The sequence below is a fragment of the Notolepis coatsorum genome (assembly GCF_963971535.1).
Source record: "Notolepis coatsorum genome assembly, chromosome: 14".
Taxonomy (NCBI): domain Eukaryota; kingdom Metazoa; phylum Chordata; class Actinopteri; order Aulopiformes; family Paralepididae; genus Notolepis; species Notolepis coatsorum.
Genome location: NC_140178.1, coordinates 88,473,940 through 88,495,779, shown reverse-complemented (window position 1 = coordinate 88,495,779; position 21,840 = coordinate 88,473,940). Strand labels below are relative to the sequence as shown.

The 21,840-nt window shown below is 40.4% G+C and overlaps 2 protein-coding genes across 2 annotated transcripts in view; one reads left to right on the top strand and one right to left on the bottom strand.

Annotated features, from left to right (window-relative positions):
- Positions 1–21,840, top strand: part of LOC311241011 (histone H3.2) — a gene marked incomplete at its 3' end in the record, with an annotated part of 340,183 nt that overhangs the window by 304,299 nt on the left and 14,044 nt on the right. The window lies entirely within an intron of this gene.
- Positions 19,727–21,177, bottom strand: LOC311240624 (histone H4-like; the record flags this gene model as incomplete). Its single annotated transcript, XM_084329196.1, has 2 exons — positions 19,727–19,839; positions 20,976–21,177. 2 exons carry the CDS (start codon positions 21,175–21,177, stop codon positions 19,727–19,729), a joined length of 315 nt encoding a protein of 104 aa, XP_084185322.1.

Genomic DNA, 21,840 nt, shown 5'->3' with positions numbered 1-21,840 from the left:
TTTCCGAACTACATTTCCCTTCAAGTTCTATGGGGGTTCAAAGTTCAGAGTTGAATTATGAATGTCAATAATAATAATAATTTGCGATAATAAGCCACAAAAGGTTGCGTTTTTGACAAATATTGAAACACAGTTAGTTTCCTCTCCCTATTGTTAGCATGTAGGAACAATTAGATCTGAAATTAGTTTCAAAACGGTTGCACTGTGGGAGAAATAAAAAAGTACAGTCGATTACAGTAGATATCAGTATCTGTTATTATGCACGCCTGGTGATACTAAATCCAAATTGAACTCGGGCATTTGAAAGATACTATATGTATATATATATAAATGTGTGAATTGGCTATAATAAGGTAATGTATAAGCATAATATTCTATATTCTATAATATTTCAAATTGCATTGGTCCGGATGGGAGAATTCAGTACTGTATATACAGAACCTTCGGTTTTATCATCTTCCCTTTATTAATTTCCTTCGATTTTTTGTACACATGATCTCAAGAGGGTACTGAACGAGGTCAGTGGCAGTTTTTTAAGTTTTGTCATTATTATCATGGTGTTATTCACTGTCAAAGATGAAAAGAAAAATCATAATTCATATTTTCCTTTGTTTCATCACAATTTAAGCAAGCCTAGTAATAGACACAATATTTCCATAGATGTACCTATATACCAAGAATATGCAAATAGCCCTTGTAGAAGTGGAGCAATATTCCATTTACCTAGGTATACATTTTATGCAGATTTTCACCTGGGGTGGAACAGGTTAAGCAGCGATCCACAATTAAGCCTGACACTGTCTGGTCAGCCAGTGGAACAGGTAAAAGAGGCTAAGTTGCTTGCCATGGTTCTTGATTCTGGTTTAATTTAAGCCCAGAGCCCTATTTTCTGAAAATCCGTCTAAAATACATACCTAAGTAAATGGAATATTGCTCCACTTCTACAAGTCCATTTGCATATTCATCTATGGACCTCAGTGAATGTATTCCCAGTGGCAGAAATATTGTGTCTATTACTAGGCTTGCTTAAATTGTGATGAAATAAAGGAGAATATGAATTATGATTTTTCTTTGCATCTTTGACCGTGAATAACACCATGTTATTAATGACCAGACATGAAGAACTGCCACTGATCTCGTTCAGTACCTTCTTGAGATCATGTGTACAAAAAATCTAAGGGAATTAATAAAGGGAAGATGATTAAACATAAGGTTCTGTAAATACAGTACTGAATTCTCCCATCTGGACCAATGCAATTTGAAATATTAGTATAGAATATAGAATAGCAGGCTTATAAATTACCTTATTATAGCCAATTCGCACATTTATATATATATACATATTATCTTTCAAATGCCCGAGTTCAATTTGGATTTAGTAATGTTGTGGCTGATGGTTGTTTAACACAGCAGGAGACGATATTTCCAATTTCAACAGGCAATTTGTTTAATGAAAGAAAGTTTTAACAGCAGAAGCTATGGATCATCAGACGGTCACCACAGTTGAAGAAAAACACTCTAACTTCTCAATCCCTCTGCTTGTCCCATAAATCCCCTCTCAGTCCTGCCCCCACATGACAGATATGATGACGTGTCATATCATATCAGATATGACATGACGTACATTAAGATGACACGTAGATTTAACATCGAAGAGAGATAAAAACATTAAGAACATCGAAGAGAGATAAAGACATTAAGAAGAACATAGATTTAACATCGAAGAGAGATAAAAACATTAAGAACATCGAAGAGAGATAAAGACATTAAGAAGAACATAGATTTAACATCGAAGAGAGATGCAAGATTAGTGAGATGTGTGTGTGTATATGTGTATGTATGAAAGAGAGAAAAGATTAAAGAGAGAAAAGATTAGATGTGTGTGTGTATATGTATGTGTGTAAAAGAGAGAAAAGATTAAAGAGAGAAAAGATTAAATGTGTGTGTGTATATGTATGTGTGTAAAAGAGAGAAAAGATTAAAGAGAGAAAAGATTAAATGTGTGTGTGTATATGTGTATGTATGAAAGAGAGAAAAGAACAAGATATGATGTACACAAGATTAGAGCACACGATATGATGTACTGAAATGTCCATCTGCCTATCTCCAAGTTGTTTTAAGAACATCAGCCAGACCGTCTTTCAGTACTGCTTAGTTGACCCATATTAAACTAGTTCACCTCATATACACATTTTCCCCAACAGTATCACCAGGCGTGCATAAGAACAGATAATGAAATATACTGTAATCTACTGTACTTTTTTATTTTGATCAGGGTGCAACCGTTTTGAAACTAATTTAAAATCTAATTGTTGCTGCATGCTAAAAATAGGGAATAGAAACTAACTGTGCTTGAATATATGTCAATAACTGTTGACAGAATCCGGCTATAGGGTGACAATAATGTGGTCAAGAGGCATGGTTTCTATCTTGAGCCTTAACTGGCGTGGTTTATTTATTCACATGGCAGAGCAGCAGTTCTATAGTTCTCCTCTCACTGAGAGGCTGGGGGAAAGAGAAAGAATGGGAGGAGACATCTCTATTTATACTCGCCACCTGGTGGTGTTCCTGAGTGGCTCCGCCTAGAGCACCCTCTAGTGGAAACAGTTATATATGCAGCTAGACAGTTACTAGTGGAAACAGTTATATATGCAGTTAGACAGTTACTAACAATCCTACACCAATTGATTGATTGATTGATTGATTGAAAAGTGTATTAACAGATTGCAGAATGGGTACAGTACAGTACAGCTCAATACATACAATTGTTAAGGGGATGCAGACCAGAGAAAGACTTTCGTCTTGTTTACATCAGGGTCCCCCATTTTCATTTCATCATAACATATATGACATACAGATAGACAGTACTGCTACATCTATACATTTATGACATATCAGATTTGCAAATACAGTACTGTTTGTGATACAAAAGTGTCCAGAAAAAGAGTGTATATACATTTGACGTAGAAACTGTACATTGGAGGAGGGTGCGTGGGGTGGGGTTGGGTGGGTGGGGGCTGTACATTGGGGGGGGGGACACTGTACACTGTACATTGGAATATTGACAAAGCAATACTTGGTCATTTACTGTGCAACTGGGTTAGGACATTTGTAGGGGCCAGTTTCGAATTGCAGTCTCCCGTAGGTGTTTTTTGAGAGTGTTTTTGAAAGTGGGTAGTGATTCACATTCCTTTACAGCTTTGGGTAGGGCGTTCCACATTGATGTGGCATAATTGCGAAACGTGTTTAGTCCCTTGTTTGAGCCGAATCTGGGTTTAACATGATTTGTGGAGCTCCCTCTGGTGTTGTGATCGAGGTATTCATTGACCTTTGGGAAGTATTTTGACATTGTTACGGACGGTGTCCTTATGTATGTATATAGAGGGAGTAATGTATCTTATGTTGTATATATAGGCATGTTTTGTTTGTTGTTGTCTTGTCTCCCTCTTGTGTCTACATATCCCACTCTCAGGTTCCCAGTTTCAGCAGCAGCTGGTCAATCAGCAACTCACCCCGGTGCAGCGGCAGCTGAGACTCGTTCTGCAATCAACATCCACTCTCCCTTCATATACCCTTTTTGTTTCAGTGTTAGTTAGCTCCCTGGTTCGTTTGGTCTGTGTTGGTGGTAACTATGTCTCTGTGCTTTTGTAGGTAGAGCTCTCTCCGTTTGTGTGGTAATAGAGCTGGTGAAGGCTCTGGCACTTTGTGCTGTTAGTTAGTTAGGAGACATCTTTTGTGTTCAGCCTTATTGTAGAACTGTGGCTTTTGGAGCATTATTGTATTTGTAGAGCTGTGTGCTTTTGAGTAAGAACTATTTGGTGAATAGTTCTTTATTGGAATCCTTGTGTCTTTTGGTGTTTGTAGTACATTTCTGTTTAACCTTAATCCTTTGTATATTTGTTTCACCCAGCCTATGGTGATTGTTTTCTTGTTATTAATCTTTTGTTTCGCACACAGGGACATTGAGGGCAGGAAGATACCCTGGGTCTACATTCTGCATCACGTAGGAGAACTACTGTTAAAGACACCAGCTTTAGAGTGAGCACCACCACCTGTACTTTGGGGCGTCCGCGCCTGTAAAGGGGGGGGGGGGGTGGGTTTTTGTTTCCTTTTAATATTTGATTTGGTGCTCACTGGTAGGTCCTCTTTGCTCTCTGTGTTGCTGATCCTCATTTGTGAAATAAATATTATTATTTATTTCAATCTGTCTCTGGCGTTTTGTGTCACTGCACCCTCACCTACCCTGTCTGTGGCCTTGTGTTGCGTCTCCCCACGGGGGTACGTAACAGACATGTACATGGGTACCTTGGTCGCGTAGTGTATCTTGTAGACCAGGCCCATTGCAAGTTGCTGTACTCTGTCGTCTACTCTAAGCCATCCTAGGTTATCAAAGTGGGCAGGGGTGAGGTGGGTTCTAGGAGTCAGGTCAAGCAGTAGTCTGACTAGCTTGTTTTGAGATGTTTGTAATTTGTTTTTTAGTGCCTTTGAGGTGCTTTAGTACCATGAGGTGCAAGCATAGTCGTAGTACCCTTGAATGAGTGCTCTTGCTAGAGTCTTCAGGGTATTCTTGTTTACCAGAGAGGAGATCCGGTACAAGAATCGAGTTTGTTGGTTGACTTTTTTTATTACATTGGATGCCATTTTGTCACAGGAAAGATTAGCCTCTAGGATGGAACCCAGGTAGGTAATTTCATCTTTCCTTGTGACAATATTGTCAGCCACTGTAACCGAGAAGCCGTCGGTCTTGCTGAGTTTGTTATTTGAACCGAAGAGAATGGACTCTGTTTTGCCCATGTGTAATGATAGTTTGTTGTCGGTGAGCCATATGCAGATTTTGCCTAGTTCTGAGCTGAGGGCTTTTTCAACCTGTAACTTGTTCTTGTCAGAGACCAGCAGGGCTGAGTCGTCCACAAACAGGAACAAGTTTCAGTCACAAGCTGACGACATGACATTTGCATAAATTAGGAATAGTAGCGGTCCAAACCTCTGACTTCAACATAACGTTACGTTTTGTGGTTTATTATCCCGAATAATAGGAGTTATTAAAAAAATGCATCCAGAAGTATCAAGCTTGAAACCCCATAGAGGCTTTCAGGAGGTGTAGTTCTGAAAAATTCCAATGCTGATCCAGAGCTAGCGATGTCCTCTACAAAATGGCCGCAAAAAAAACTACAATTCCCATGGTTAAAATGTTCCAAAATAGTCACCTCTCGTGAACTAAACCAGACCAAATCGCTAATGAAAATCTATCTAACACTTTAACCTATTGGTAAACTAACATATTGATGATAATTACATTATAAATGCTGTTGTGACATGGTTATGATGTTTATACTTGAATAGGTTTGAAAAATAAAACGATACTTTTGTCAAACAGTCTGGAGAGATTGATTTATGATGTGATGTCATTTGCGGTCCGCCGATGGACCGCACGGGTGGAAGAGGTTAAAGTGGACAAAGCAAATTGACAGTATCGTAACAAAAATAGGAAGGAGCATAGCTGTGACAAGAAAATGCACAAAGTATTTAACACCAACCACTTTGAAAGAAGTCATCCAGGCTCTGGTTTTGTCACATCTTGAGTACTGTCCGGTCATATGGTCATCAGCAGCAAAAACACATATACAGAAACTACAAATGGCTCAAAATAAGGCTGCCAGACTAGCTCTCCACTGTTCAAAGTGCACTAATATTGGAGTTATGCACAGACATTTATCATGGCTTCTGGTTGAGAAACGTCTGCAATCTCGTCTCATTTCTTTTCTCAGACATTTTCAAGTTGTCAAAAAACCACAGTATTTTTTATGATCATATAGTTTACATAAAAGAAGAACATGACCATATGACCAGACAAGCTACGTCAGGCCATCTACTGGCACCTAAACCCAGGACAAATCTACTAAAATCTTCTGTGACTTACAGAGCTATCATGGAATGGAACTCATTGCCAAGCTACTTCGCTGAAATAGAATCCAAAACCACTTTCAAGACTAAATTAAAATACCATCTACTACTAACAAGCATGCACTGAACTCTTATGGCATAGCAGTGAAAACCAATTGACTGTTTGTTAATTGTATTTATGTTGAAGGCAATGAGTGCTGCTCAGGAAGCACTATTTATTGGATTTTAATTATTTTATTTTAATACTTTATACTAATAAGTATCTTGTACAATGTCATCCTTAACTGAGGATGAGATCATTAATGATGTTAGGATAGTATAGGATATCTTTTTATTAATCCCTCACAGGGAAATTCAAGTGACATACACATACAGCTCATTGTCTCATTAAACAGTCATCATTTCACAATCATTACATTTTACAGTAATAACGACAGAACATAAATTCAAACAGGCATGTACATTTGTTGACACATGTCGACTACAGTATGTCTGAGACACCGTATGCAATAGTCTGCTGCGGCCGCACCAAGGTGTCACCGCGCCATAGGCGGGAGGGAGGGAGGGAGGGAGGGAGGGAGGGAAAGAGATCCGGAACCACCGTTGCAGAACCGGAAGGGGCGGGGTTGATGGCTCTGACTACAATGCTGTCAGCTGGGGGGTGGGACTTGGTGACGAGGCAGTCTTCTTGGCTCCCCCCCTCCAGCATGCATACTAATTAGCTGCCGTCACCAACACGTGGGATAGGCGCAGGACATACACATGGGAGGGGGGATGGGGGAGGGGATTGGGGGTGTGGGCCGCATGCCATTCTTATCTCCAAGAGGCCCTCCGACTCCAGCAGCTCTCTGGGTCAACCTTGGAGTCGTCCAGGAATTTGTTTTGGCTGACTGACTGGCAACATTTCTCCAGCCACGTCAATTTAAATTTGATTTTGAGTAGAGTGAATTATAACAACTCCGTCCAAATGACTGAATGCATTAGTCCAAGTGTCCAGGTGTCTTAGTCAGTTCATTTTGGTAGGTCCTGTGCGCGATAAACAGATCCAAAATCTTCTTATTGCAATCCAAAGCTTTGATAATCCAATGTCCACGACTTCAAGTTGGTAGCCCGATTGAAATGTCCCAAGAGGCAGAGAGGATTAGCCTTATTCTACTTCCTTGACGAAAATAGGCAATCCACTGATTAGATCCATTTCGAGTTGATTTGAGTATAGTCTGTCAACCGGCACGAAGCACAGAGCACAGCAGCGACAGGCTTCATGGAGGCAGTTGAGGCGGCGGTGGGAACGGCCTTGAGAAGCCTAGGGAGAGGAGAGAAATGCGACTGCTCTCTGGGAAGGTCTGGAAAGGGTGACTGTTGATAATGATGTAATTGATTATGTAATTGATGTTGATAATGATGTAACGTCTTGAATGTTGTTGTATTGTTGTAAGTGCCGGAATAGCAAAAGCTATTGGGGATCCTAAATAAACAAACATATTCAAATAATTGTTGAGTTGATTTAATCAATAGCCAATTACCATAGTGACCATTATAGACCGTTACCATAGTGACAGATACCATGGCCTCCATGCAGCTGCACTCTGGACTTCTCACCATCCTCATCCTCGACCTCAGTGCGGCATTCAACACCATCTCCCATCCAATACTCCTGGACCGCCTGGCTGGCATTGGGATCACTGGTGTCGATCATCTCCTCCACACCCACCACTGCCCTTCCCCCCACCTCCCTCACCACCTGCCTTGAGGACATTAGGAGCTGGATGAGCAGAAACTTCCTGAAATTAAATGGCAGCAAAACTGAGGCCCTGCTCATCGGCTCCAAATCCACCCTCACCAAATCACAAAACACCCCAGTTCCAAACATCACCATCGACGGCTTCCCTGTACCCTTCTCCCCCCAAGTCAAAAGCTTCTGTGTCATTCTGGACGGTTCCCTCTCCTTTGCACCACACATCAAATACACCACCCGGTCTGCCTTCTTTCACCTCCGTAATATCTCCAGACTCCGCCCATCCCTGTCCCAATCAAATACAGAAACCCTGGTCCACTCATTTGTCACATCCCGGATCGATTACTGTAACGCTCTCCTCACCGGCCTTCCCACCAAACTCATCAACAGACTCCAAATCATCCAAAACTCTGCTGCTAGGATTATCACCCGCACAAACTCATCCCACCACATCACCCCCGTCCTCATTCAACTACACTGGCTCCCTGTGCACTACCGGATTGATTTCAAAAACCTCTTACTCACCTTCAAAGCCCTCCACAATCTGCATCACTGACCTCCTCCAAGATTACACCCCCTCCCGCACCCTCCACTCATCCTCTACTGGACTCTTATCCATCCCCAGCTCACGCCTCAGTACCATGGGTGCCCGAGCGTTTAGCTGCTCAGCTCCCGGACTCTGGAACTCCCTGCCCCCACACATCCGACAGTCAGACTCAATCTCATCATTCAGATCACAATTGAAAACCCATCTGTTCAAACTCGCATATTCACTATAACCTCCATCACTGCCCAATACCCCCTGCTGTTTGTTTGTCTGTTATTTTTACTTCACCGTTTTTTATACTTTTTGTTGTTTATCTTATTATTTTCTTAACCTTGTCTTTTAACTGCCTTGCTTACTGGGCATACTCACTATAACTGCACCCTGTGTGCCACTGTTTCATATTTCATACGTTTACATTGTTTGTCTTGTTTTTAACTCCACTGACACTTTTGCCAAGATCATTGTTTTAATCTTGACTGTTCTGTTTTTATGCCCTTGGGTGTTTTGAAAGGCGCCTCCAAATAAAATGTATTATTATTATTATGGCGACAGTTACCATATACACTATTTCCATAGCAACAGTTACCGTGGTGCCAGTTACCATATATAGTAACCGTTGCCATTTTCATCTGTATAAATGAGTGGTGTTCTACACTTTACAGGGCCTACATGCAGGGGTGCAGTGGTCACGCCATGCGGTACCACGCCATCCCAGCACTTTTCTGAGCAGAAGTACGCGCACGGATGTGCACGCGCGTGCACACAAAAATGCTTTCACAAATGCGTGCGGTGCGCCAAGTACCGGTATTCACCTATCACCTATACTCTTTGCATAACAATAGCATAGCAATAGCATAACAAAGAACGAGCAGTGCAAAACCAAAATACAAGCTCTGTACCAATTGGTGGGGGGTTGCTTGAGCTGTGGAACCTTACCTGCCACTACAAATGGTCCCGACTGGAAGGATGAGACATTTCTTAAATTGGGCTTCAGAAGGAAACTGTCCTTGAGGTTAACTGGGCTCTCTTCGCGCTACTGTAATGTCCCGCCCCTCATTGGAAATCTAAACCTCTCAGAAATCTAATGCAGTTTGACTGGTGTGGATTGGACCAAAACTTTATGATTGACAGCCATTTTGACCAATGTGACGCATTTAGGTCAAATCCACTCCGTGGCGGCATGTCCCGGTCTAAGAGAGTTTTAAGAGCCACCTCAATAACTGAAAGTATATTCCTTATTCAATTTTATATTAATGACTCATTCTTTAAAAATGTATTTACAAAACCCATCGTTACCGTAAATTTATATGACCTTTTTTTTGTTATTATACAATGTTTTTATACCGGTCCTGTGGTACTGTAGGACGCTGTTTTAGTTGATTTGATTTATTTATTTTAAAGGGACAAATACATGGAGATCTAATGACCAGTGTTAGTAGCCAAAGCTAATTTGCAACACCCGTCCCTGGCATAAAACATTACAAAGGACATGCACTAGGTAAGTACTTTGTACACTAAACAGTTAGTGTACGAAGTAGACATGCCCATTTAGGAGTATATAACTCCTAAATGGCACATAATCATCATCCCTCGAGTTCTAAAATGTAAAATAGTTTAACATCTTGGTGAGTACAACAGAGTTTTGGAAAGTAATTCGATGAAGGCCCTGTGCCAAGAAGAGAGTGAACAAACTCATGGCTGACACTCTTCTGCCCTCTACATGGCTAAATGAGAACTTAACCCAAAAAGTATAACTTGCATAATCAACTCATACTGTGATGCCTTGAATTCATGAATAATTTGGTCTGTCATACAACATAAAATCACAGATTGTGGCCTAACTTTTCTGAGCAGTATTCACCAATAAGGATCCTTTTGATCAAACTGATCAGCAGCTCAATAGTTGCTTTTATGTTTCATGAGGTGCTCTGAATCTGCCATTACACCTTTTTTTTCTGTTTTACCATGGTGCCAGTCATTATATAAATTATTTACCATGGTACAGCCATAGTAAATGTAATGGAACCATTTATAACATGGTGTAATACATTTTAAAACCATGATATCAATGGTAAATGGCATCAATGGCATACGCGTGGGGTATGTCTGGGAGTGCTGATTGATTGATTTGATTGATTGAAAACTTTATTAACAGATTGCAGAATGGGTACAATACAGTACAGCTCAATACACACAATTGTTAAGGGGTTGCAGACCAGAGAAAGACTTTCGTCTTGTTTACATCAGGGTCCCCCATTTTCAATTCATCAGGACATATATGACATACAGATAGACAGTACTGCTACATCTATGACATACCAGATTTGCAAATACAGTACTGTTTGTGATACAAAAAGAGTCAAGAAAAGGGAGTATATACATTTGATGTTTGCTTGCATTCATTCATTTGCATTTATTTTAAATTTGTTGGGCCTTATGGTGTTCTTGTTTTGTTCTTGACTTATTGTTATGTTTCTTCTTGACTTGTTTAAAGAAGACGTGTCCGGCCCATGGGGACATTAACGTGTGTTGTCGGGCCTTACAAATACATTTGATTTGATTTTATTTGATTTTGAATCCTAGGAATGCCAGGATACATTTTTGTAAGATATGACACTGAGTTGAGCGGATGGTTTCCTCTTGTTTGGGTTACTACTGATCATAAACAGATGACACCAACATTTAAACAGGACTGGGTCTCACCATGAGCAATGTGTATATAAACAAATGCCTCACTATGGTACAGGATAATAATACATGTATGACTCTGACAACATAGTATGTTTCATTCCTTGAACCATTTATTCAGAATATATCAACATGTACTACAATATACCCTAACAACAGAGGCCTTCAATGGAATGTTTGTGTACTTCTCTTTCTTCCAGTATGATTATGATTTTATTAGGATCCCCATTAGCTGATGCAAAACATCAGCTACTCTTCCTGGGTTCCACACATAAACATGTTACAGATAACACATTTTCATACAAGCAACCAAGTGGTATTACAAATCAGAAAGTGACAATATACTTTATATCAAACATATTAGTATACCGCATTCCTAATCATATGGAATCATAGTACAATATACAATACATAACAGTATTAATATGCACTCAATTCACAAGCAGTGAGAAACAATAAACTCTTACCACCTATTTGTGTAGGCTACTAATATTGTCACAAAAAATACAATAAAATAAAAATAAGTAACTATGGGAATGTGTTTGTATGTCTACATATACATAATGTGTTTACATGCGTAGGGCTGTTAGATGTTGTTTGTCTTGTAAAGCCTGTATTGTACGCCTATATTGTAAACACGATTTTAAACCTCCCAAAAGATAAATGTAGCTATGTTTCTTGTACGGTATGACACGTTTTCCATACTCATAAAGGTAGGACTCATTTGAGTTTTAATCTTCTAATCTTTAATCTTCTACTTACTCAAACGAAGTCGAGGTCACCCACACTACAGGCCACCACCAACAAAATACTGTGTTTACCAACACCGAAAAGTCACCCATTTAAAACAAAACGCGTCAACCCAGATGACTCATCTTTCTTTCAGTCCCTTGTCAGGTAGCTCGGCTCGCTGGAAAACGAGATTTTGTCGGATTCTAATTTACTCTAAAGAATTGTAAGAGATAAATACAAGAAAAAAGTACCTGCAGACAACTGTCGTGCCTAATTCGGACCCGCCGCCAAGTTATGACCTACCCCCCTCTGGTGAACTCGCATAGACCTCGCGTGGACGTGCATACACCTCGTGAACGCGCATACACTCTATCAGCCTATCAGCGCAGTTTAACAGCCTGCGCAGCGATCGTGGACGCGCATACACCTCGTGAACGCGCATACACTCTTTCAGCATATCAGCGCAGTTTATTAGCAGCCTGCGCAGCGATCAGGTTGCCAGCCTGCGCGGTCTATTTACAGATTTCATTCACGGTTTTTGTGATACTAAATCCAGTGGAATGATTAGATTTGTCCCGATCCATAGATATGCAACATGGCTATAATAAGGTCATTTATATAGCCTGATATTCTATATTCTCTAATATAATGTGAACATGCAAATGTTTCAATAGCCATGTGTAAGCATACATGTGTGCGAATACACATTCCTTGTTGTTAAGGGGATGCAGACCATGGACGTTTGTCTTGTTTACATCAGGATCCCCCATTTTCAATTCATAGTGACATTTATGACATGAGTATGACATACACAACATACATGACATCATGACATTTATGGCATAGGGACATACATGACATACAGGTATATAGTAGTGTGTGTGTGTGTGTGTGTGTGTGTGTGTGTGTGGATAAGAGGGACAAAGAGGTATGATGGCATTGATTGATTGATTGAAAACTTTATTAACAGATTGCAGAATGGGTACAATACAGTACAGCTCAATACACACAATTGTTAAGGGGATGCAGACCAGAGAAAGACTTTCGTCTTGTTTACATCAGGGTCCCCCATTTTCAATTCATCAGGACATATATGACATACATGACATACAGATAGTCAGTACTGCTACATCTATACATTTATGACATACCAGATTTGCAAATACAGTACTGTTTGTGATACAGAAGGAGTCAAGAAAAGGGAGTATATACATTTGACGTAGAAACTGTACATTGATGTGCAATAAGGTGTCTTGTCTGAAGTATGTATTCTGCGGTCATACAGAGGCCTACAAGTGTCAGCACACTCATTCTGGTGTCTGTGAAAAAATTTTCTCCCAAGATAAGGGAGGGGGTCTATTCTCGGCAAGCCTTGCCAAGAAATGCCCCGCCCCCCCAACTAGGGCACCGTTATGAATTTCAGCAAATGCTTTTTACAACACTCAGCTAGAAACAGAGGACTCAGGGGTGGTGAAACCGCAGAATACATACTTCAGACAAGACACCTTATTGCACATCAATGTACAGTTTCTACGTCAAATGGATATACTCCCTTTTCTTGACTCCTTCTGTATCACAAACAGTACTGTATTTGCAAATCTGGTATGTCATAAATGTATAGATGTAGCAGTACTGACTATCTGTATGTCATGTATGTCATATATGTCCTGATGAATTGAAAATGGGGGACCCTGATGTAAACAAGACGAAAGTCTTTCTCTGGTCTGCATCCCCTTAACAATTGTGTGTATTGAGCTGTACTGTATTGTACCCATTCTGCAATCTGTTAATAAAGTTTTCAATCAATCAATCAATCAATCAATGCCATCATACCTCTTTGTCCCTCTTATCCACACACACACACACACACACACACACACACACACACACACACACACACACACACACACACACACACACACACACTACTATATACCTGTATGTCATGTATGTCCCTATGCCATAAATGTCATGATGTCATGTATGTTGTGTATGTCATACTCATGTCATAAATGTCACTATGAATTGAAAATGGGGGATCCTGATGTAAACAAGACAAACGTCCATGGTCTGCATCCCCTTAACAACAAGGAATGTGTATTCGCACACATGTATGCTTACACATGGCTATTGAAACATTTGCATGTTCACATTATATTAGAGAATATAGAATATCAGGCTATATAAATGACCTTATTATAGCCATGTTGCATATCTATGGATCGGGACAAATCTAATCATTCCACTGGATTTAGTATCACAAAAACCGTGAATGAAATCTGTAAATAGACCGCGCAGGCTGGCAACCTGATCGCTGCGCAGGCTGCTAATAAACTGCGCTGATATGCTGAAAGAGTGTATGCGCGTTCACGAGGTGTATGCGCGTCCACGATCGCTGCGCAGGCTGTTAAACTGCGCTGATAGGCTGATAGAGTGTATGCGCGTTCACGAGGTGTATGCACGTCCACGCGAGGTCTATGCGCGTTCACCAGAGGGGGGTAGGTCATAACTTGGCGGCGGGTCCGAATTAGGCACGACAACTGTCCACAGTATTGTTTTGGAGCGTCCAAAAATTAACCATGTTTCTCCAAATAGTTTGATTCTGACGGGACATGTGTCTACTAGCTGGGACATTTGACGTTAGATTTCTGCAATATTCATAGTTGTGTATTTTAACTATTCTATGCGAAGAGAAAACACAAGCGACAGAGCATTTTGACAGTGCAGAGGACCGAGCTGGTTGAGTCTACATGGCTCTCATGCAGTGTTAAGACCAGCCCCCTGCCTCGGCTACACTCTCCAATAGTATCCAGCTGCAGCCGTTCAGACCAGCGCTTACAAGCCTGCACATAGCAACCCCTCGCTTCCATTGGCTGATTTTGGTCACGTGATTTTGGGTCACGTTGCACGTTGCACTGCGGGATTGATTGATTGATTGATTGAAAACTTTATTAACAGATTGCCGTATGATTTGGGTCACGTTGCACTGCGGGATTGATTGATTGATTGATTGATTGATTGATTGATTGATTGATTCATTGATTGATTGATTGATTGATTGAAAACTTTATTAACAGATTGATTGATTGATTGAAAACTTTATTAACAGATTGCCGAATGGGTACACGTGACCACAGGCCCTGATTGATTGATTGAAAACTTTATTAACAGATTGTAGAATGGGTACACGTGACCTGACCGATTGATTGATTGATTGATTGATTGATTGATTGATTGATTGAAAACTTTATTAACAGATTGCAGAATGGGTACAGTGACCGATTGATTGATTGATTGATTGATTGATTGATTTATTGATTTATTGATTGATTGATTGAAAACTTTATTAACAGATTGCAGAATGCAGTACAGCTCAATACACACAATTGTTAAGGGGATGCAGACCATGCAGTACTGTTACATTTGTGACATACAGTAAATATATACAAGGGGGAGGGAACTGTACATTTATGATGAATTGAAAATGGGGGACCCTGATGTAAACAAGATGGAAGTCTTTCTCTGGTCTGCATCCCCTTAACAATTGTGTGTATTGAGCTGTACTGCAGATATATTTCAATTGCCTTACTTATTTACATAAGTATTATAGGCCTACAGCAGTATTGTACAGACAGTCTGTGTGAAGTCTGTGTGGTTATCCAGCTGCACAAAGGCAGAGCAAGAGGCTCTACAGAGGGTGGTGAAGGCGGCAGGCAGGATTGTCGGGACTCCTCTATCAAACATCACCTCCGTCTTCACCTCCCGCTGCCTCCACCGCTCCAAGTGTATCATCAAGGACCAGTCTCACCCAGCACATCACCTCTTTCAGCTCCTTCCCTCAGGGAGGAGATACCGGTCCATACATGCCAAGAGTTAAAGATTTAAGAACAGCTTTTTCCCCCAAGCAGTCAGACTGTTAAACGCTCATTGACTGTCCCCTCACGTGCACCATGCACTTACCTGGACTTGATAATCACTGTTACCACTCATCATGCACTTTATTTAAAATATTCTGTTATGTACAGTGTTATATGTGTTTCATGTATGTATATATTGTACTACGGTCTGTGGGAGCTCCCCTGAAATTTCACTCACGGTCATATAAGAGTTTTAATGTAGAAGGTTTTATTAATGAAATGTTGGGTATAAACTGGGAGGAGGTATGTTGTGAGGATGACCCAGAGGTTGCACTGGACTTATTTATGTCAGAAACAAATCAGCCCCATGGATAGATAGTAGCTTTTAATGAATTTTAATGAATGAGAGAGACATACTGTAGCCAAAAAAGCATCAGTGTGTTCCAGTTCTGCAGATGACAGACAAAAGTACCGTTCCTTACGTAATCAAGTCACAAAGTTAAATAAGGTGAGAAAAAGGGAATATTTTAAACCATGGTTATATGATGTGAGAAATGATGGTAAAAATATATGGAATGTTTTAAATCAAATTATGGGTAGAAAATCCAATGTCTGTACACCTTTTGTTGAGTCATATGGAATTGTCCTAACCAAACCATGTGATATTGCCAACCATTTTAATGATTTTTATGCAAGTAAGATATCTCAGCTCAGGCAGGGAATGCACATCTCAAACAATACAAAATCAAATGACATAATTAAGAATATCATAATGAAAGATAAAGGGTGTACATTTGATTTTCAACAGGTTGAGGTTAGTGATATTGAAAGGTTACTCCAGGCTCTGCAACCTCTGGGTCATCCTCACAACATACCTCCTCCCAGTTTATACCCAACATTTCATTAATAAAACCTTCTACATTAAAACTCTTATATGACCGTGAGTGAAATTTCAGGGGAGCTCCCACAGACCGTAGTACAATATATACATACATGAAACACATATAACACTGTACATAACAGAATATTTTAAATAAAGTGCATGATGAGTGGTAACAGTGATTATCAAGTCCAGGTAAGTGCATGGTGCACGTGAGGGGACAGTCAATGAGCGTTTAACAGTCTGACTGCTTGGGGGAAAAAGCTGTTCTTAAATCTTTAACTCTTGGCATGTATGGACCGGTATCTCCTCCCTGAGGGAAGGAGCTGAAAGAGGTGATGTGCTGGGTGAGACTGGTCCTTGATGATACACTTGGAGCGGTGGAGGCAGCGGGAGGTGAAGACGGAGGTGATGTTTGATAGAGGAGTCCCGACAATCCTGCCTGCCGCCTTCACCACCCTCTGTAGAGCCTCTTGCTCTGCCTTTGTGCAGCTGGATAACCACACAGACTTCACACAGACTGTCTGTACAATACTGCTGTAGGCCTATAATACTTATGTAAATAAGTAAGGCAATTGAAATATATCTGCAGTACAGCTCAATACACACAATTGTTAAGGGGATGCAGACCAGAGAAAGACTTCCGTCTTGTTTACATCAGGGTCCCCCATTTTCAATTCATCATAAATGTACAGTTCCCTCCCCCTTGTATATATTTACTGTATGTCACAAATGTAACAGTACTGCATGGTCTGCATCCCCTTAACAATTGTGTGTATTGAGCTGTACTGCATTCTGCAATCTGTTAATAAAGTTTTCAATCAATCAATCAATAAATCAATAAATCAATAAATCAATCAATCAATCAATCAATCAATCAATCGGTCACTGTACCCATTCTGCAATCTGTTAATAAAGTTTTCAATCAATCAATCAATCAATCAATCAATCAATCAATCGGTCAGGTCACGTGTACCCATTCTACAATCTGTTAATAAAGTTTTCAATCAATCAATCAGGGCCTGTGGTCACGTGTACCCATTCGGCAATCTGTTAATAAAGTTTTCAATCAATCAATCAATCTGTTAATAAAGTTTTCAATCAATCAATCAATCAATCAATGAATCAATCAATCAATCAATCCCGCAGTGCAACGTGACCCAAATCATACGGCAATCTGTTAATAAAGTTTTCAATCAATCAATCAATCAATCCCGCAGTGCAACGTGCAACGTGACCCAAAATCACGTCACCATAAAGTTTTCAATCAATCAATCAATCAATCCCGCAGTGCAACGTGCAACGTGACCCAAAATCACGTCACCAAAATCAGCCAATGGAAGCGAGGGGTTGCTATGTGCGGTGCTTGTATGTGCGGGGCTTGTAAGCGCTGGTCTGAAGGTCTGCAGCTGGATACTATTGGATTCAACTCCGAAGCAGGTTTTTATCACCTGGATAATCATAACAAATGGTGATGTGACGAACACAAATTATGCAGGTTCATTATTAGGATCTGAATAGTGACCTCGACTTCATCACATATACCTTTATCCTATACCTTGTTAATTAATTAAATCGTGTTAATTTCCGAGATTAAGTTCAAAACAGAAGGACGTTCTATCCATTCTAATTCTATGACCATGAACCACTTCTCAACTAGAAGTTATCGCTATGAAATAGTGTATTATGTTATAATGATATTCTGGATTCAATCGCCTCTGGTATATCTTCACACCAGACCGGTATGGAATTGTGGACTAAATCATATCTAATACATCTATTCTCGGATATGGGTTCCTGACAACATCATATGAAAGGTGGTCCCTGGTCTATTAGTATCAATGAGGGTATTTGACTAACTTAATGCTGTTTAGATGTGATTAAAATGTAGTCATTATACAGCACAACGAAAATGTTTGGCATCCAACAAGAGTGAGAAGAGTAAAGTACAATAGCGTTATACATAGGGGTGGGACGATACATCGATCCAGATCGATATATCGATCTATTATCAATAATCAAATAGGATCGATTCAACGTAAAAAGATCGATTCATATTGCGATACTCTTATTTTGAAAATCCGACGACGTTTAACATCAACAGCACACAGAGCGTCACTAGAGCAAGACTAGTGTGCCTATTCTGTGACCCAAAACATGTCCCTGCTGTTTTATTCCGCAACGGGTCCAATGCATCTAACCTGCTTTGCAATCCTCGCCACTCCATTATTCCTACGTCGCGTTAAAGATCGAAGATAACGTTACGCTAGCGTAAGCTAACAAGCTAACCCAGAGCCGAGCAAGACTAGTGTGCCTATTCTGTGACCCAAAACATGTCCCTGCTGTTTTATTCCGCAACGAGTCCAATGCATCTAACCTGCTTTGCAATCCTCGCCACTCCATTATTCCTACGTTGCGTTAAAGATCGAAGATAACGTTACGCTAGCGTAAGCTAACAAGCTAACCCAGAGCCGAGCAAGACTAGTGTGCCTATTCTGTGACCCAAAACATGTCCCTGCTGTTTTATTCCGCAACGGGTCCAATGCATCTAACCTGCTTTGCAATCCTCGCCACTCCATTATGCCCACGTCGCGTTAAAGATCGAAGATAACGTTACGTTAGCCTAAGCTAACAAGCTAACCCAGAGCCATAGGCAGAGAGAAGTGGGGACTGGGAAGGAGGGTGCATTCTCGGGATAGCCCCACTAACAGGATCTGGCCGGCTTTTCCAGCCAAAATACAGCTCTGTGACAGTGAATAGGATATTAATATAGAGAAAAAAATAAAAACGAACCAAAAACAGTGAACAGGAGATCTATTTGTATTAAAAACAATAGATTGTTTTTCATTTAAATGTCTGGAAGAGCTCAAAAATAAAAATGTCAAATGATATTTCCATTGCCTTTTTTTTTGTTGATTTAAATGTTACTGATTGTGTTAAATGGGCATATAATATCGTCTCATATCGATGGCAGGCACCTGAATCTAATCGTATCGTATCGCGGCAGACTGTGTGATATCGGATAATATCGTATCGTTGTCCAAAGAATCGATATCGTATCGTATCGTGAGGAAACTGGTGATTCCCACCCCTAGTTATACAATGCACAAGTGATTAAACAGGGTATAACATACATGACTACAGAGTAATAGTGCTAATGAGATGTTATGTAGTGTCATAGCATTATGAATAGTATGATATAAATCATTTATATACTACATGTATAGAATTATGCATTGTCCAAAGCGACTACAAGGCGTACATGTCTGGGAGCTAAGGGTAAATCTTATTCCGAGACGCAACATGGAATTGACTCAAGTCTAGTAACGTGTGTGGCTCTGAAAAGAGCCTTTGGGTGTTAGGATAGTTGGTTGAATAGAAGTCTAGTCGCCGAAGCCGTACAGAGTGCGTCCCTGTCTCTTCAGAGCATAGACCACATCCATGGCAGTCACGGTCTTCCTCTTGGCGTGCTCGGTGTAGGTGACGGCATCACGGTCTGTGTACGTTTTGATAGTTCGTTTTTCGTTTCAAAAGGAAAAACTGAAATACGGACCTGTTTTTCGTATTTTGGTATCAGAATCAAATGAAAAAAAGGAGTCAATAATGGGCAGTGTACGTTTTGATAGTTTGTTTTTCGTTTTTGATGTGAAGAATGGAGAACGGAACCATGTGACAAGTACATTTTTCAATGTAAAAGCCATGCACGATCTAACGTTAATGAATATGTATAACGTTATGAATAAATACATAAATACATGCATACAGATCTATACCAGGGTAACGTTATGATACATACATTTTTTGTTTTGTGCATTTCATTTAGACATGATATTTTATGTGAAGTAATAGCCTAATAATATGGAAATAGCCTGTGTGGTCTGTCCCAAGCAGTGTTGTCTAAACGCACGTTATACAGATATCCTAGTTCAGTGGTCAGCAATAGGCGGCCCGCAGGCCGAAATAGGTCCGCCAGCAATAATATCTGCCGATCAGATTATTTTGAGAATATGATTTGTGATGAAGACTCGCTTTATTGTATCGGAATCGGGAGATTTAGGTAACGTTTTTAAAACACAAAGGACACCTCTTTCCTATCGTAGTAAGGTAGACAATGAGCTACAACCTTATTTTCACCTAAACGAGGCAAGCCGGCCTCGGAGCTGTACATTTAATAATAATAATGATCTATATGTGCAGTCGGCCTTGACGAGGCAAGTGCGCAGCCAGGGACTGTCTAAAAAGTGCAACACCGAAAAGAGACACTGCAAAAAGATTCAATAACTTCACGTCATACAGTGTATAGTGTCACCAAAATCACTGCATACATCATCAATGGTATCCTATTAGTATACTACAACACTTAGATTTGAAAAAAAACGTTAGATCGTGCATGGCTTTTACATTGAAAAATGGACTTGTCACGTGGTTCCGTTCTCCATTCTTCACATCAAAAACGAAAAGCGAACTATCAAAACGTACACGGCCCATTATTGACAAATTTTTTTCATTTGATTCTGAAAAACAGGTCCGTATTTCAGTTTTTCCGCGTTTTTTCGATTTTGATTTCAAACGTTTTTTCATTTTCCTTTTGAAACGAAAAACGAACTATCAAAACGTACACGGACCCATCACGGATCACGTTCTCCAGGAAGACCTTCAACACACCGCGGGTCTCCTCGTAGATCAGACCGGAGATACGCTTCACTCCACCACGGCGAGCCAGACGGCGGATGGCGGGTTTGGTGATTCCCTGGATGTTATCACGGAGCACTTTGCGGTGACGCTTGGCGCCTCCTTTTCCCAGTCCCTTTCCTCCCTTTCCGCGACCAGACATTTTCTTCTGATATGAAGTCTAAAGTTAAACCAAATGAAAAGAAGTAATGATGACGAGCAAATGCAAAGCCCTCTGAATATAAATACTCTCTGAGGACGTAAAGGAAGACTGAGGCTGAGGTTACACCTTTCGTATCATCTTCGTATTGTTTTCTTATACGCATCGCCGCGTATCGCCGCGACGTCATGCGCCTCGAGTCACACTTTCGTTTTTTTTTCGTTTTGTCACCAGAGCACACTGATGTAGTACACTGCCAAAGCAGTAGGTGGCAGTAGGTGGCAAACATGAAGGCAATTTCAACCAATCAGAACGAATGTGCCAATACACTTCCTGGAAGCTCCAGCAAAGAAAATGTAAATAAGGCAGGCGCCTATGCCGCGCCACCATCTTGCTCAATGCAGCAATTCTTTTTTCAGCAAAGCCTAATAAAAGTGCAATAAACAAAACGGATACATTCACTGTGTGTTCTGCCTGTCATTTGTTGATGAAACAAAACTAACATCAACACAAGTGACCACCAAGAGCGGATAGTTTAGGCTAAAAAACGATCGGATGCATTGTAGCATTGTTAGCTGCATGCTAACGTCAATGGAGTATTGTGGCTAGAAGCTACCGTTAGCTCACGCTACTTAGCCAGCATCAAAACTGATGATATCGCGAGCT